The 16,782-nt window shown below is 40.2% G+C and overlaps 1 protein-coding gene across 5 annotated transcripts; it reads right to left on the reverse strand.

Annotated features, from left to right (window-relative positions):
- Positions 1–474: 474 nt before the first annotated feature.
- ccdc66 (coiled-coil domain containing 66) lies at positions 475–16,496 on the reverse strand. Of its 5 annotated transcripts, none has more exons than XM_026167381.2 (21): positions 16,313–16,496; positions 15,044–15,102; positions 14,783–14,805; positions 14,374–14,613; positions 12,418–12,676; positions 12,183–12,336; positions 11,872–11,966; positions 9,972–10,024; positions 9,457–9,549; positions 8,112–8,249; positions 7,797–8,029; positions 7,583–7,667; positions 7,347–7,505; positions 7,124–7,202; positions 6,425–6,499; positions 5,372–5,594; positions 5,065–5,275; positions 4,870–4,922; positions 4,158–4,324; positions 3,258–3,367; positions 475–2,710 (listed from the first exon to the last, which is right to left on the reverse strand). In XM_026167381.2, exons 1-21 carry the CDS (start codon positions 16,321–16,323, stop codon positions 2,612–2,614), a joined length of 2,619 nt encoding a protein of 872 aa, XP_026023166.2. In that variant the 5' UTR covers positions 16,324–16,496; the 3' UTR covers positions 475–2,611. The 5 variants fall into 5 exon arrangements, with proteins under 5 accessions (XP_026023166.2, XP_026023165.2, XP_080157348.1 ...); XM_026167380.2 differs by having other exon boundaries at positions 6,425–6,502; XM_080301222.1 differs by lacking the exon at positions 16,313–16,496 and adding an exon at positions 16,021–16,161 and having other exon boundaries at positions 6,425–6,502.
- Positions 16,497–16,782: the final 286 nt, after the last annotated feature.

Below are 16,782 nucleotides of genomic sequence, written 5' to 3' on the forward strand. Positions count from 1 at the left end.
TCTGCCTGCGAAAATCACGCAGTAGCTGCTCCGAGTCACTGGTGTCAGTAATTCCAAACATTGTAACAGGTGGATGAAGCCACAGTGATGTTGATATTATTTATCATGAAGACATCAAGCTGCCAAAGTCCTGAATGCTTCATGTGTTTACACACTGTTTAAATACGTTAACCAAGACTCACAGACAACTCTTCTGGCGCAGTGTCAGTCAGTTTGGATTCAACTAGAAGAAGGGCTGTGTGTTGGAGATGACCCATATTATTAGAGATATCCCCTCATTGTTACTGCCTGAAACTCTTCACAGTGCTCTCCCTCCTGAGCTTCTGGCTCACAGGGATTACTGTACATACACTTACCTCATGTAAAACTGTCTCAGAACCAGGGAACCAAACCAGAACAAAAATGAATCTGACCAGAATGAACTGGTGTCAGCATGTTTTAACTAACTATGCATAAAAGAAATGAAAGTCAGTATAAACCACAGGTTTCCAAACATTTAATTACATTTAAAATAAATTAAAAAATACATCAGCACAATGAAAATCACACAGAAACACAGCTTCTTAGGCAGCAGAAAATAAAGAAACATTTGTTCCTCACTTCTCTGCAGGAAAAAATGGAAAAACTCAACAGTTGTCAGATACCATGTCATTCTTATAAAAAAAAAAGTGCATTTAAAAATAAAATACGTTCCTCATGTAACGCAATTCACCAAGAAACTCAGCCAGTGAGCAGCAGGAGAAAGACTTCCCGTTTGGAGGAGGCGTTTCAGTGCTGTCTGTTTGAATCAACTTTTGCGTCTCTTAGAGAAAACCTCATATTTGAAGTTTTAGCCACTAAAATTTGATAAATTTTCCCATCAGGCTGTGAACTCTAACAGCCTCCCTCAGAGAAAAGGGACAGATTTTTTACTTGAACTCAGGGACTTGTGAGGAACGAACAAAAAACACAGCAAAAATAAACTGAGGCCACAGGATGATATACGTCACCTCATTCTGCCGTCTTGTTCCAAAAACAGCTCCCAACGTAACCCACAATGAAACTCAACCACCAACCTCAGCAGAGATGAGTTGTATGTAAAAGATGGACATCCAGGTCTGAGAGGTGAAACTAACACAGTTGATCAATACAGAAGCTGGCATTGCTACAGCTCGGGTTTTGATTATTGCAGATAACAGGCTCTGTGGGAAAGACTAGTAAAATTCACTAATTTTACTGTTAAACTCAAAACAGACTACACTACAGTTACATGACTTTAGGGGTGTGGCCACTGAGCTCCTGTGTTTGGCTCGATTAGACTTAATGTTCCCCGACAGCTTCTGTCGTCTTGTTAGCAACCTGTTAATAAAGAATCTTCTTTAGGGCAAGTAAAAGCTTCAAGTATTTTAAGTAGAACTAAATGTAAAAATGTCTAAAAGTCCTGTTGAGCACCAACCATAAGTAATTAAAAACATAATTGAAACTGAAGACTGCATGTTTATGGTCACCAGTCAAAAAAAAAAAAAAAAGGATAAAATTTTTTAAGGCGGGTGTGACATGTCACTATCCTACGAGCATTTTAGTTACATCCACACCTCATCTGCAATGCCTAGTTTCAAAAGCATCAACTAACAAATGGGTGATGTCACAGTGGCTATGTCCATCTTTTATATACAGTCTAAGGCCACCCCTTGTTGGTGGTCTGTAGGTGGGGCCTCGATACTACAAAGGATTTCATCTTTAGCTATGATGATTATCATCAGGCTTTCATATCTGTTCAGTGCCCACGTCCACATCACTGGTTCACTGTCACATTCAAGTACACCTGCAGAGCGCTGGACGTTGCGTTCAAGTACACCTGCAGAGCGCTGGATGGTCAGTTTCCCGTCAGAGTCTTTAGCTCTGAGCTTCAGCCACCACGGCGTCCGACTCGTGGACCACTCCCCTCTGCAGCTCTGAGGGATGAGTTTACTCTGACATATTCACACCAGTTCAGCTTTTATGCAGCATGAACCTTTTTTTAAAGGCTTTTTTTTTTTTTTTTAAGGACGATTATAAACCAGGAAAAAAAAAAATAAAAAAAATTCCCTGGTTTAGAATGACCCCCAAGAAAAGGGCAAACTTTGTATGCCTATCCAACCAGAACATTTTCAAGAATCCTGCTAGTAGACAAGCAACATTGCAATTTCAGCTTTCAGCTTTAACAGAATTTAAACTTCGCTGTGTCCCCAATGTTAAATAAATGTAATATTAAGAAAAATAATGATTTAATTTGGGTTTTTTATAAAAGAGCAGCTCATGAGAGCTACAACCATCTCTGGAATATTTACTCTTCCTTTTTGTGCAGTGGGAAGAAGAGTTTATGGAGAATTACACTCAGTGACTCATTCAGGGGTTATTCTGCTTGAACTCATTGTTAGATTGTTACTGTTTCACTGTTAAACTAAACTGTGTATCTCCTGGTCATAGGTGCAGGGGAGTCAACTACTGATTTGTGACATTTTAGTACGCTGATCATCTGTCCCCTCAAGGGTTGGACCTCCTGAGGTCATCAAGTCTGAAGGACTCTGTAGTATCAAAATAAATGCACTCACATGAGAGTGCTGAGGTTTTATTTGACACAGGTCGGAGGTCACGTGCGGTGTGATGTCGAGGGAATCCGGTGCTTGTCGTGATGCTTCCGGGAAGGATTCAGATCTGACTCTAGCTCCCGCTGCTTCAGTAACAAACCCTGAGAGCACACAAACACAGTTTGTACAGGTGAGGATGCTCATCACTCATCGTCTTCATGTGGATCAACACAGGCGTGACGGGGAAACTATTCTGCTCATTTTGAGGCAACTGAATTTACTGAGAAGAGGAGAGCGGCAGACTGCTGGGTTTGTAATACACTGGCGGAAACACTGTAACAGACTCTGTAACAAGACTTCAGGAGAATCAGCAGATAAAGACAGCAGACTTTATCTGCTAACCCTGGTTTCAGGGTCATCATACATTATTAGTGAGTAATAATGAATGATGACCCTGACAAAACTAAGTCGGAGAATGATTACTTCCTGGCTCTCTTTCACAGTGTGTCTTTTGTCCCGTCTCCCTCCCCCAACCCCCTACCAGCAGATGGCTGGCCCCTCCCTGAGCTTGGTTCTTTAGGTTTAATCCTGCTAAAAGGGAGTTTTTACTTCCCATTGTTGCCAAGCGCTTGCTCACAGCGGGTTGTTTGATTGTTGGGGTTTTCTCTGTAAGGACACCTTGTGTGTGGGGTTTTTTGAGTGTGTTACCTGGCGGAGCTGAGCCAGGCCTCTGAGGATCTCCTGCTGTCGGTGTATGTGGGTGTTACGAAGCAGCTCTGGGTGGAGGAGGGGGTCTCGATGTGATGGAGGAGGCGCTCCTATAACAGGAGAGAACATTTATTTAGATGCAAACTGATGCACAGTAACATGCTCAGAGGTTTTTCTCTGCATTTATGTGCCGCTGTTTCCAAGTTTGCTACCTGACAAAAGGTTTTAAGTTACTCCCAGAGGAGTGGATTGTTTTATCCAACTAAAGATCAGGCAGTTATCATGATTGTCTAACAAAAAGAAATAAAGATTTATCTGTTTCTGTGCAAAGACTTTCAAAGTGACATTAGATGAAAGTTATGGAAGTTATGGGAATACAAAATGGACCCAGCTTCCAGGGTCAGAATAATCCTGAATATTTTTTTTAATGGCCACCAGAGGTGATACCTTTGGTTATATAAAGATTATGTAGAAGTCTGTGGCGAAATGACCCTCAGTTTTGACCTCAGTAAACACTTTCCTGATGCGTTCACGAGCTCATTCACTATTTTCAGGTCACACTGATAGAAACATTGAGCTTATTTTGTAAAGTCTGGTGATTCTAAGAGTGAGAAAGGAGAATTATGCAAAATATTTCTTTTGTCAGGCAATTAATTGATTGGTTTTCAACGTTTTGGGGACTTGTGGGATAAAACTCTGAACAAGCAGATACAATTATGTTACTCCATCGTGTAACAATACTGTACTTACATGAAGGCTTAAACTTGAATAAGCATCTAGTTTTTGTTGTGACTTTCAAACCCAAATCATTTCCTCTACTGTATCGTAGAATTTGTGTCAATGGCGAGGCTGGAACTTGAAAATTTTGGGGATCATTACATCTAGTTTGGTGTGTCTAACCTGAGTGTGTGAGGGGTGGAGGAGTGTCAGCGGGCTCCAGAGGGTCCAGGTTGAAGACTTCATTAGTCCTGACGTAAGGAATGAACTCCGAGACAAGAGGAAGAGTATTGGAGGCATGCTGACTCTGCGCTCTGTGTTTGACTGCAGGGACAGGAGGAGAGCGCCCTCTGGAGGACAAAAAACAAAACATGAAAAAGCCCTTTACATTTCTTATGTTTTAGTCTAGAATAAAATGCACAACCAAACTACCTGAAAACTGGCTGAAAATACAAGCTTATAACGATTTTAATTGTGGGCTGACCAAATTTAATACAGTTTTCCATTTGTTCTATTAGTTTATTCAATTTAGTTAGTCTTATTTTTCAGTTTATGTTAGTTTAAAGAGTGAGTTTGCAGGTAAGTTTTTATCATTTTGTGTATTAAAATACACAGAACACTGACATCCAAGTCTCAATAAACATCTACAACATTCACCACACAGACTAAAACTAAGCACATAGTTGTAGTGGCACACAGTTTTGAAGAGGGAGTCCCAACCCCGCCATGCACAGCTGCTGGACTAATTACTAAAAATTAGGCTTTCTGGTTACATACTGCACAAACTTTTTTTTCTGAAATTTTTAATCCTCCTAAAAAAAAATTTTAAAAAAAACTTTCAGAATCTGTTCAAATATTAAAAGCTTCTGATTGGAGTCTACTGTCCGCTGCTCACCTTTCAGCGTTTAAGCCTGTGGAAATGATGTGCCCTCTGGAGTTGGCTTCCACCTGAAACAGCAGCAGTCATCAACACACACATCCACCTGCAGCTGGGAGGGTTACAAATGACCTCCAGCCAGCAGAGAAAACTAGAAGTAACAAAAGTCTTTTTAAGAAGCTGGTATGGGGAGGGGGGGGGGGGGGGGGCTACCTTCCTGGTGGGACTGGTTCTGGTTTGCATGATGTCAGGGCACAGGCAAAGCTCCTGGGGTGGAGGAGGAAGAGGAGGGTCGGTCCTCGGCAGACAGGTCCTCTCCTGCAGAGCGAGGAGCTCAGCTTGCCTCTTTAGTCGACTCTCCTGTCTGTTCCTCTGCAGAGCAGCTGGGTAGCGCTCTGAGGCTGGAACGAATTGACGGTTTGGCCTGAAGCAGAGCATGTGTAGGGAGAGATTTTTAAAATATTATCAATACAATCCCTGTTTCAGATGTACTAGAGTGTGATGGTCTAGGAGTTTCTACCTCTGAGTGTTCCACTCAGGTCTCCTCTTGTCCCTCCTGCTCTTCTCTGTCCTGGCAAACGGCTCATATGGGTCTCCTCCTGCTGGCAGACAAATGTTCTCCTTCCCTGTTCTCAACGCTCTGCTCCTGCTGTTTGGAGGAGGAGCAGCAGTGGGCAGAGATGGAGGAGGCTGCGCTGAGACATCTGGAGTCTGAGCTCTGAGCGGCAGAGAAGGAGCAGCTTCTGCACAGAGACAGGGATAAATAAAAACATACAGATATGAGGCCTTTCAGCAAATATTAAATAGGGCTGAACCAAAAAAATGATTTGTACTGTACAGGAAATAATGAGCAGCTTTCTAGAAATATTGCTCCTTCACACAAGGAAAAAAAACCCCCAAGAATCATTTAAACAAATTTTGAGTCTGCCTGTTCAAGTTTGTAGGACCTAAGAGGTAAAGATGACACCGCTACAACTTTATCAATATATTGACAGAGAGCCTCTTTACTCATTTATCTTGTAGAAAAACAGAAAATATAAAATACTGCAAAGGTATTAGATACCCATAGAAAGAGAGGGCAAAAGAGCGAGAGAGACAATCGTGGATATTCATATTAAACATGGACACATTTTCCAACAATGACATCACCTCCAGCAGAATTCAGACAGTTCTGTTTTCCTACACTTAGATATGAATGACGTCAGAGTGGATGTCCCTAATACGGTCATATTAGACACACAGCTCCGACTGTGACCACAGAAGCCAAATTTGCTTGCTGTTCATGCAAAGCTTCTTTAAAGAGAAAAATCTGAAAATGGGCAGAATGGGTCAACTTTAATTAAATCTTGCTAATTTAGTCATAAACTAGAAGGTAAACTGGTAGTTACAGTGCATTCTCTGCTCTAATTGAGGACTCAAAGCTCTTTTTACTCCACCTTGATGCTGCACTGAAACATTTCAATCTCACAAACATGGAAACAGATTTTTTTTAGTGGCTCAGTGCAGATAGACGCAGACATACGGTCTCCCACAGCAGCAGTGTAAGTGGGTGTAGTAGCATTAGATGCGTTACCTGTCTGTACAGCAGCGTCTTTGTAAGAGGAACCCGAAGTGCTGGTGTCCTCCAAATCTTCAGCCTGCCTGGTAACTGCTGAAAACAAAAACAGACACACACAGAGCTGATTATTACAAACATGTTTACTTCAACATCTTCTGCACCTCAATTTATTTTAAATCAGCTGTCACCAGTGCTACACAGGAGGGAGCAAATCCTGGAGCAGGTGTGTTTAATAAACAGTTTGGGAGTGAAACGCTCTCTTCTGTCAGAAACCAGAAAACATTAAACATAAATGAGCACAATGAGTTGGTTCCTTGGTAGGATACTAATGAAACTAATTCCTTTGGGTGGAAATCACTTTCATTGCTGTTTATCAGTCTCTCAGCAACAGTTTTGGTTCATGGCAGAAGTGGATTACATTTCAAGTTTTTAGAAAATGACTCCCTCCATAATCCTCACAGTGGTTCGATCTACTGTTTGGCATTGATTAACTCTGCAAACTATTTCTGAGGCCACGTTCTGTACTTCTGCCACTCAGTAGAATAAAAGATATGTATATTTGGACCCAGACTCTATATTTTTAGCAGCATTACCATGTGGTTGAATCCTGTGCTTCAAAGCATTGATTCATTACTGAGCAGGCAGAGTAAAAATATACTTTTGGTGCATATTTTCAGATCCAAAGTGCAAAGACACTGCAAAAGTCTTACTGACCGTTGGACTCCAGTTCCTGATGCAATCTGCCATCATGGCTGCTTTTTTTTAGCTGCTCCTCCTGATTGATCGATTGCTCCTAAAGATGAAGAACACAATGAAACAGTTTCAGATAAGTACAGTTAGCTTCATCCTCAGCAGAAAATGTTTAACAGAAAATATGAGAAATAAAGGAGTGCAGAGAGTTTACGTAAATGTTTCTGTATAATAGTCTGTCTCTGACCTTTTCCCTCTCCTTCAGTGTGTCCATCTCATACTGTCTCTGCAGCATTTCCCTTTCCAGCACCACCCTCCTCTCTTCTTCCTCCTCCTCCTGTCTCCTCTTCGCCTCCTCTCGTTCCCTTTGCAGACGACGCTCCTCCACTTGGGCTTCGATAGCTCGCTGGTAGGAAAAGATAAAATTTAGGGAATCTTGGTGAGAAAAACATTCACTGATCTCTTCTCTGTGCCTCCTCCTACCTGCTGTTCAAGCTGTTTTAGCCTCCTCCGCTCTCTCTCCTCTATCTGGGCAGGATCCAACAGGGAGGTCATGGTCCTCAGATAGCTGTACATACCACAGGAAAACAAACAAACTAAATATATACACTTATACATCTGCAGCTCATCACAAATAAGTCACCATGGATCGTGTACAAAGAGTCTTTTAAATATTTGACGAGACGTTCCTTCCCACCTGGCCCTGGTTGGGTACCCACGGGTTGTATCCACACTGTTTCCTGCGACACTGTCTGCTCCACAGCTGCTCGTAGCATCCCAGATGAGGGAAAGGCTTGACAAGGGCTCCCACTCTCCCCGATCAGAGCTGCTGAACTGAGCCGGTGGCAGCGCTGATGGAACTGCAGGCTGGACAGGCGGCCTCCTCTGCAGCGAGTCAAAATGTGTAGCCCAGAGCTCGTGGTCCTCCGCCTGCAGACACAACAACACCAGACTCAGGGGGACAACTTTGACCTCTCAAACCTGCCTGGTCTGTGCCGTGTCCCCGCTGTACCTGACTCTGCAGCACTTTCTCTCGTCTCCTGCGCTCAGTCATCTCCTCTCTCTGACGGTCCAGCTCTTCCAACCAGCACCTCTTCTGCTCTTCTCTCCTCTCCACACTTAGCATCTCCTCCTCCATCGGAGTGACCTCCTACAGAGATGCAAGGACTTAATTTTAATTCATATTTTTTGTTGCCTAAACACATCCTTAAGATCACAGTTAAGTTTTGTTGTGAATAAATCTTAAACGCACACAGACACATACACACAAAAAAATATGCTCGAATTCAGTCAGCAGCAGTTCTGAAATGAATAACCCTGAACTGTATAGATAAACAACACTTGAGAGAAATATCAGATTCAATAAATCTTTTCTCGTTTCACTCTCTCAGTGTCATATAAAAAAAAAACAAAATACAAAAAAAACTGCAATGAAAGCGACATTTTTTTGTACTATAAGTTAGAGAGGGATTAAAAGGCAAATAACAAGTTAGGGAAAGTTATGTTACTGAAAATCTTCAACTGCACTTTACTCTTTTACTTTACTCTTAAACAGTAAGGTATAAGAAAAAAAAGCAGATAAATGCTTCGTTTGATTTAATTAGTATTTAAGGTGAGATGAACATGTTTGGTCTATCCCAAAAGTTCTTGTTCCAGCGTTCAAAACAGGAAACAACCAGTAATGAAATAAAACAGCTATTATTGAAGCAAAATGACAAAAAAAAAAAAAAAACTGAAGAAGAGCTGAACTAAATACAATAAAATAAGAACCAAAATCTGTGTAATACACATTCACTTACTAAGTAATAAAAAAACTAAATATACAATTAAAAGACTTCAGTAAAATAAACCAACAGAATATATTTTCATTTTTAGTGTTTTTTGTAATTGTTTAGTCACCAGGGTCTGATTTAGACTGCAGGTAATCGTATTCACGTTTTAACCTGAAATGGACAAGTACCAGCATAATTACCCGTGTGGTTGTATTCTGGTGTTTTACATCACATTAATATCATCTCCAGAGATAAGATATCTAACTATAAACCACCACATGCAACAAGTACTAAAACACATTTTGTAAGATGCATAGGATGATAAGACAAAGAATCCAATAAGACCAATCAACCCAATCCAATATAAATAAAAAAAATTACTGATAATTGATTAAATATACTTTTTCTGCTTGTTACAAATTTAACTGATGTTTAGTCTTGCTGAGGACAGAATGGAAAGTTGGTGTTCTTACATCAGTTAAAGTGTGATGGTGTGAAGAAATGAAGAAAAAAAAAAGAAAGAAAAAAAAGCATGGCTGCTCCAACCTCAGTGTTGATTTTATCTGTGAAAAGTACTTTTATTACCCCGAGTCTGAGGCTGGATCTGATGGCTGGCGGCTGCTGTTTGTGGCTGATCGAGCTCTGCACTGATAACACACTCTGTGTGTCCTCCTCAGCCTGAAAAACACACACATAGACATACACAAAAGGCTTTTACACATGCTACAAATAAAATAAAATAAAATATATCAACCCAGAGTCCAATCACAAGTCCTGCATAAGCCTGTATTCTTCTTAACTGACAGTAGAGGGCGACAGCTTCATACTGAACAAAGTATGATGCAAATAAGTCAATTTTGCACATTTTGGCTATTCTAAGAGTCGAGCCCACTTTCCTAAATCAATTCATCCATTCCAACTAATTCTTGAGCATTACTTAACACAATTCAGCTTGTAGTTCTAGTTGTAAAAGTTCTAGTTTTAATATTTTTGGAACAGTTGGTAAAATTTTAAATCAGCAGTTTAATTATTCAAAAAAAAAAAAAAAAAGAAGAGAATTAAAAAACAAAATGAGCACAGGAACTCAGAGGTGACTGTACCTGCAGTCTGCTGGGTGCTGAATGTTGCTGCTGCTTTAGGGCCACCTGTTCATCTAACACACACACACACACACACACACACACACACACACACACACACACACACACGTTTTGCCTCTTTGATAACAGGAGTCATTGCCAGTGTTGACCTATCAGTATGTCATTTCAGGTTACCTATACATTAAAATAAACGTCACAAGGTTAAACGCTGATTTTGGAAAACAAAACAAAACCAAAAAAAAAAAAAAAAAAAAGGGGGTTTTCAAAAGTGTTGAAAAGTAGTACTCAGAGTCAAAGTCAAAATCTTACTTAAATAACACTACAAAAGGTTTTAACATCGAGTACTCATTATGCACACTCTGGTGTAATTGTGCTCTTGGAGCCATTAAATTGTGACCATATAAAGAAATGGTCATCAACAACAGCCTGTGGTGTTCACATCATGAGCAGTTGGCATTAATGGACTCAAAGTGTGCCAAGGAAACATTCCCCTGAACATTACACCACCAGCAGAAGCTAGGACTGTTGACATAAGGCTCCATGGAGTCAGGTTGTTGTTTCTGACTGAGCATCTGCAGACTTGGTACTACAAACTACATTTTGCACTTTGGTTTGTGTTACCAGTAGGTTGGAGCAGATTCTCTGTTCAGCAAAAAAGGGACTGAGTAAATGAAATCTATCCTGTCTGGCTTCTGACCTCTCGCTGGATGTTTTCCCCTCATAGTTCAGTACATTTGTGCTGAAAATCCAGATGGTCTAACTAATAAGTAATAATCATACATTAGTGAGGTGTGTAAACACTAAATTTACTTTTTTTTCAGGCTATGAAAGTGGCTTTCTTTTTACCTGATAAGACCAGAGTAACTTATGTTGAATATATAACACAATCCAATTTAAAATAAACTTCCTTTAATGACAGCATGCTCAAAATGCATTTTACATTCTCTACAGACAGAATATATTTTATACATGCAACCTGTGGAGCCATATTTTACTGACACCACTGAAGCAAGCCTTGCTGCAAAGTTACTGCAGGACAAACTGTTCATATTATATTTTCTCAAGAATTCAGTTTCTAAAGCAGAAAATGCATAAATATAATTTCATACTTTAATCTGCTGCCAATTCTTTTTTCCCCCCACACTTCTCACATTATAGCAAATACAACAAAGAGTCATGTGTCCACAAACTAAAGGCACATTTGTAAATAGGCTGTGGCACAGAGTCTGAAGCTACTGATTATAAAACGGCATGTAAATGGATCAAGTTTAAAGTCTCAGAGCTCTAATGTGCACACAAGAAGTACACGTAATGATTTTCTGCAGCATTGCTCACTTGGCTTACATGCAGCACCTGTGTTGTCCTTTGCTGTGTCATTATTTTACATTCCTTATGTTTGTCTATTGTCCATTCCTCTGATTAGGATTCCTAAGTAAGCAGAACGATCAATTACGTGCAGAAGGAAAGTGACATGACAAGCAAAACACCCCCGTTAATGTGCAGCAGAAAGTGATAACCATCATCATATTAATGGTCATCTCTTAACTTTGGTTTTAAGCTTTGTCAAGACAGCTACCCAAAAGAAATTACAGCTGTGTCTAATTGCTTCGTAGTACGCCTCTCTGCTGTTTCATAAATAGCAAAACCAATGCAAAGTGACTGACATTTTTCCTCATTCTGATTTTTTAACATCAACTGAGGCTTGATTTCAGGCTGAGGTGAGTAAAGACAATATAAGATAAAACAATAATTAAACTCTTACTGTGTTTGCTCTTTGCTGTTCAGCAGGTTTATCAGAGCCATACAATGATGCTCAAACTCTCTGGTATAACTGTCACCATTCTTAATATACATGAGGATTACTGGTTTAAAATGCCTGCGTGTGTGTAACTGTACGTACCGAGTTCTTTCTTCCACTGAGCCTTCTTAGCTTCGATGGCTGCCTTGCTGTCTGACTGTCGCTCTTCCAGCCAGCTGAACATACCTCCAGACAACCTGAGGAACAACAGCATCATCACAACATCTTAAAAGCTTGATTTTTTTTTGGATCTGCTGTAACAATGATGTGACATTTGTGTTGTCTAATTATATTCATGCTTGAATTAAAGAGTCAGCTAAATTTCCAGAGTCCTATACACTGACTGCCATCTACAGTAGGTATGCATCAAGAGGAATTTGATTTTGCTACAAGAACTGTGACAAGCTCCTCACTTGTTGTCTTTCTGTTGTGAGGTTCCCATTGAATCTGTTCCTTCTCCATCTCCTTTCTTTATTCCCTCCCCTCCTCCTCCTCTGTCTTCCTCCCTCATATTGCCTCCTCCTCCTTCATTCTGTGAGTAGCCAGATTTTGAGCTTGTTTGATTTCCTGAAAGGGTGAAAAAAAAAAAAGAACTTTTTAAATTGCTCTTCACTCTGTGCTTCAGTCCTTCTCAGTGCACCACTCTACCATTGCTTCCTTGAGTCTTGTCATCCTCTGGTGGGTGCTGCATATTGTTGGAGGTCTGGACAGTGCTGAGGATGTGCTGCAGCTGCTCACTGGTCAGACACACCATGCTGTCCTTTAGTGCTGCATCCCTACTGGCTGCTGGGTCTTTAAATCCTGCCTTTCCAGCTCCTCGAGTCCTAGTGTTTCCCGCTTGTCCCGTTTTCTCACCGGCTCTCAGGGGCCCAAGAGTAATACTGTGTTTCTGCCTGTCTGACTTTACCTTCAGCAGAAAGACAGAAAATCAATGGTTGAGGGGAGACAGTTACAGAGTTATTTTAAATTTAAGGCAACTTACAATACCCTATTTTATAAATAGTGCACAGTATGGACAGTCTGTTGTGGTGAAGAGAAAGCCAAGTGTTAAGGTTAAACTGTTAAATTACCGGTGTACCTGTAGGTCTTTTGACGATGACCTACAGATAGTGCCTGAATGAAAAAGATCGCAGATACAAGCAGTACAAATTAATTTTTGCACAAATGTGTCTATGTTCAGTCATTCAGGAAGAGCTCAGAGTAGACCTGCTGCTCTTTCACATCAAAAGAACCCATGGTTAAGGAATATAATGGGAATAACACTTGCAACTGGTGTTTTAGGCATTTTCTACTAAGAGATGACCCCACAACATGCTGGGGAGATTGTGGGCCTCAGCAGGCTTAGAAAGGCCTTTGTTTCCCCACCCAGAGGAGCTGGATGAAGTAGGTAGGAGACGAATATCTAGGAATCTCTGCTTAGGCTGCTTCCCCCATTGCCTGCATCCAAATAAGTGATAGAATCCAAAGAACCCCAAAATATTTGAACTAGACAGTAATAACTCTAAACCAGTAGTGCATCAACAGAACAAAAATACAAAACATGAAAAACACGTACATACTTCTTATATACATATGTACATGAGAATTTATAAGAAATAGTCCCATTTTCTCTGCTATAATGCATCTCCTCCAGTATGTCAAAGCAATGATCCTTGAAATTTATTTTAATTTTTTTTATGAAGTAAACAAAGTCACAGGAAAATATATGTGGAAAGTGAGACAGTTGGTGAGCAAAGATTGTGTTGGTGTGGCAAAAACCCCTCCCAAAACTGCTGTGTTTTTAATGTGCTGTGTGCCAGCATATGATGGCACCACAGTTCAAACCCTTTCAACCAAATGCTCTCTGTCAGATGCCTCAGGACACCTGACAGAGCATTCAGCGGAAATCTCTGTTGACAATCTCACCCTAGGAGACAAATTCAGTGAATCATGGAAAAAAAAAAAAAAAAAAAAAATGTAATGAGCATGCTCCTAGTCTTGCTTTTCACTCGATGGGCTGCCTTCTGGCTTGGAAACTGTGGAGTCTTGTCACCAGCAATGATCCCTCACACGAAATTTGTGCAAGGTTGAAATAGAAGTTGATGTTTGCTCTCTGTGCATGTTTGAGGTCTATGATTAAAGTATAGAAGAAAAGTGGCACACATAACTGGTCTTCCAGAGAGTTCTGAAAGTGGTCTTTAGATGCACAAGAAGAAAAGAAGGTCGATCACATTTAGATCACAAAAAAGAAGAAAATTATCTTCAGAACAACTGAAGTGAAAAAAGTAAAGCAAGAAATTACAATATTAACAAAAACAAAGGAAAATGTAGTAGGAAACTGAATAAAAAAAGCAATACAAATTGGGAAAAATGTCTATAAATAGAACAGCCAGTTAAGAAAAACAGTAAAAAAATGTGAACAAAAACCATTGAAGAACTTCAGATTCAACAGAAAGCAAGTGAGACTAACAATATCCTGCTCACTCACCTTTGGATTTTATGTGTGAGTGGGACCAAGTCGGAGAGGAACAAATAAAAAATGTTATGTTATCATTTTATTATTTCATAGAAGCTTTTTTGAAAATGTGTCCAAACCTTTACAGGTATGCTAAACCAGATCCTTACCTTGGCCACAGCTTTGACGATGCCAACTTTGTGATGATCATGTGTTTTCATTGAAGTCAAGCTGGCACTCTTCCCTTCAGTATTGGAGGTGACAGATGCACCTGCTCCTCCTGCCTTACTCCTGGCCCCTCTGTGCCTCATTGCCAGCTGTCGGGGTGGACGCTCCTCCCCCTGTACATCTGACACACAGGAGGTCTGCCGGCAGCTGAGGATGTTTGCTGCTCCAGGCCTGAAGGACAGCTGTGAGGAAACACACCAGATCAGACAAAACTATAACAGTCATAAAGCCGACAGACCATCATGCAATTGTTACTGATCATTAGAAACATAAACAATATGTCACCAAAGGTATTTGGATAAACACATTTTCATGAGAATATAATAGCCCAACTTTAAATTGGAGTCCTACCTTTGCTGGATTTTTATCAACACCTGCAGTGGAACAGGCATGGGAGTAGTAAGTATAATTTTGAAAAATAGGAATTTTACATAAAGTAATCTTCACAGTGTCAAAACACAGCTTTACCAGGAAGGTTAACTGACTGTTAACTGTGCGTTTGTTAACAGGATTACTCAAAGAGCTATGGATAGATTTGGATGGAAAACATTATTTTTCTGCACATCCAAAATGAAGATTAAAATGTAGATTATAAAAGCTTAAAGGTCTCACCATGACTTAGCAAAATCAACTTGGGTTTTCCATTTTCAAGTTCAAAAAGCAGGCCGTCCCTGTTCACAAACACAACATCGATTAGGGCACAGAAAAAACACAATAAACACCAAAAATTATACTGTAGCTGTACTGCACCTACAGAACCAACTGTTTCTACTTTCATTTTTCAAAGTGTGTTTTGTCCAAGTCCAAATATGGGATCAGGATCACTGAAACAGCACTCAAATAACAACAGTCCAACCACAGGAGGGTCATGGTTTTTCTTCGCTTAAATGTCCCATTTATGAAACGTCACACAATCACATCTTATGAGTCAGTACAGGGCAAAGATCGATACTGTATTTAAGTCTCATTATCTAGTCTAAGTGGTTGGTGTATGCTCAATTTCCACTCCATATTTTTTATTATTGTACTACAGAAGCTTTACATATTCACAGTTCAAAATAATCCTTATTTATCTTATAGTGATGATGTGAGAGCTGACAGAAGTAGTAGGATTAATTCTGAAGTGTACCAAGCTTTACTCTGCTGATTCAGACAAATGCTGCAGAACTGATCACACTGTGCTCCACAGTACAAATGAATAATGACCCAAAGCATACCAAAAAAGTATTCCAAGAGTTTATCAAGGCACAGAAATAGGATATTGTACAATGCCCAAGTCAGTCACCTGATCTCACTCCAATAGAGCAAGCTTTTCAGCTACTGAAGACCAGACTGAAGGCTTAGAAATCCACAAACTAGCAGAAACTGAAGGTGGCTGCAGTAAGTCTGCAGAGCATCTCAATTGACGAAAAGGATTGTCATCCAAGTATTTAAAATTGTGTTAGTTTGCCAAATTTATTTTGCGCACATACAAATGTGTCTAAAAACAGCTGCAATTCCCAAACAGTTAATGCAAAACCTGGAAAACTCAATTAAACGCTGAAAACTGATGTACAGAACCAAACTTCTAACTGTTCGACTATACTTACGGCTCCAAACCTTGTGCCCGTAAATCAATACAATGTTAAGATGTTTTGATGCACACCAGTCTCACGGTGAAATTTTCTGAGTTGTTTGTAAGAGCTGTAGTCAGGTTCATGGGGACCCTTGCAGGTTGACCTCCCCTCTTTTATTGCTGCAATGTAGTGTTTTTAAAATGGGTCATGTTATGTATTGATTCTCTTCGGTTTTAAGCTAAAATAATCCCCTTCATTTCACTGCGACATATTCGACCCGTGTTAGCCTAAGCTAACTCCCCTTACCGTTATAAGGAAGACTCACCCGAGATTCATGCCGACAGAAGACGGCTACGCGTCTACCTAGGGCCGTATAAAACCAGATGTGGAAACTCAGCACATGACGTACAGCTTTATAAAATCGCTTTTGTCAGGCTCTGACTGGCCAAACTGCTGGTTCCTCTATGTACAAACAGTGTATGTTCGTTGCTGGCGACGACCAAGAAAAGTGTCACTGATTGGCTAATTCTTTATCATGTTTAAAATTAACAGCCAATCACATGTCTTCATTAGAAAGATTTAAACGATGTTGCATTTAAAGTAACTCGGAATTAGGCAAACGATTAAGCCTTTTCCCATCAGCTTGCTACCTCTATTAGCTAGGTATAAATGGTCCACCACCTACCAGGAGGCAGTATAAATGTTGTGTGAATGAGGGTCACAGTGATCACCGTGATCGACTTGATTTTTTTTTTAACTTTTCAAAGGGTTTCTGAAGGTAGCCTCCAATTATTA

Source organism: Astatotilapia calliptera, chromosome 5, assembly GCF_964374335.1.
Source record: "Astatotilapia calliptera chromosome 5, fAstCal68.1, whole genome shotgun sequence".
Lineage (NCBI taxonomy): Eukaryota > Metazoa > Chordata > Actinopteri > Cichliformes > Cichlidae > Astatotilapia > Astatotilapia calliptera.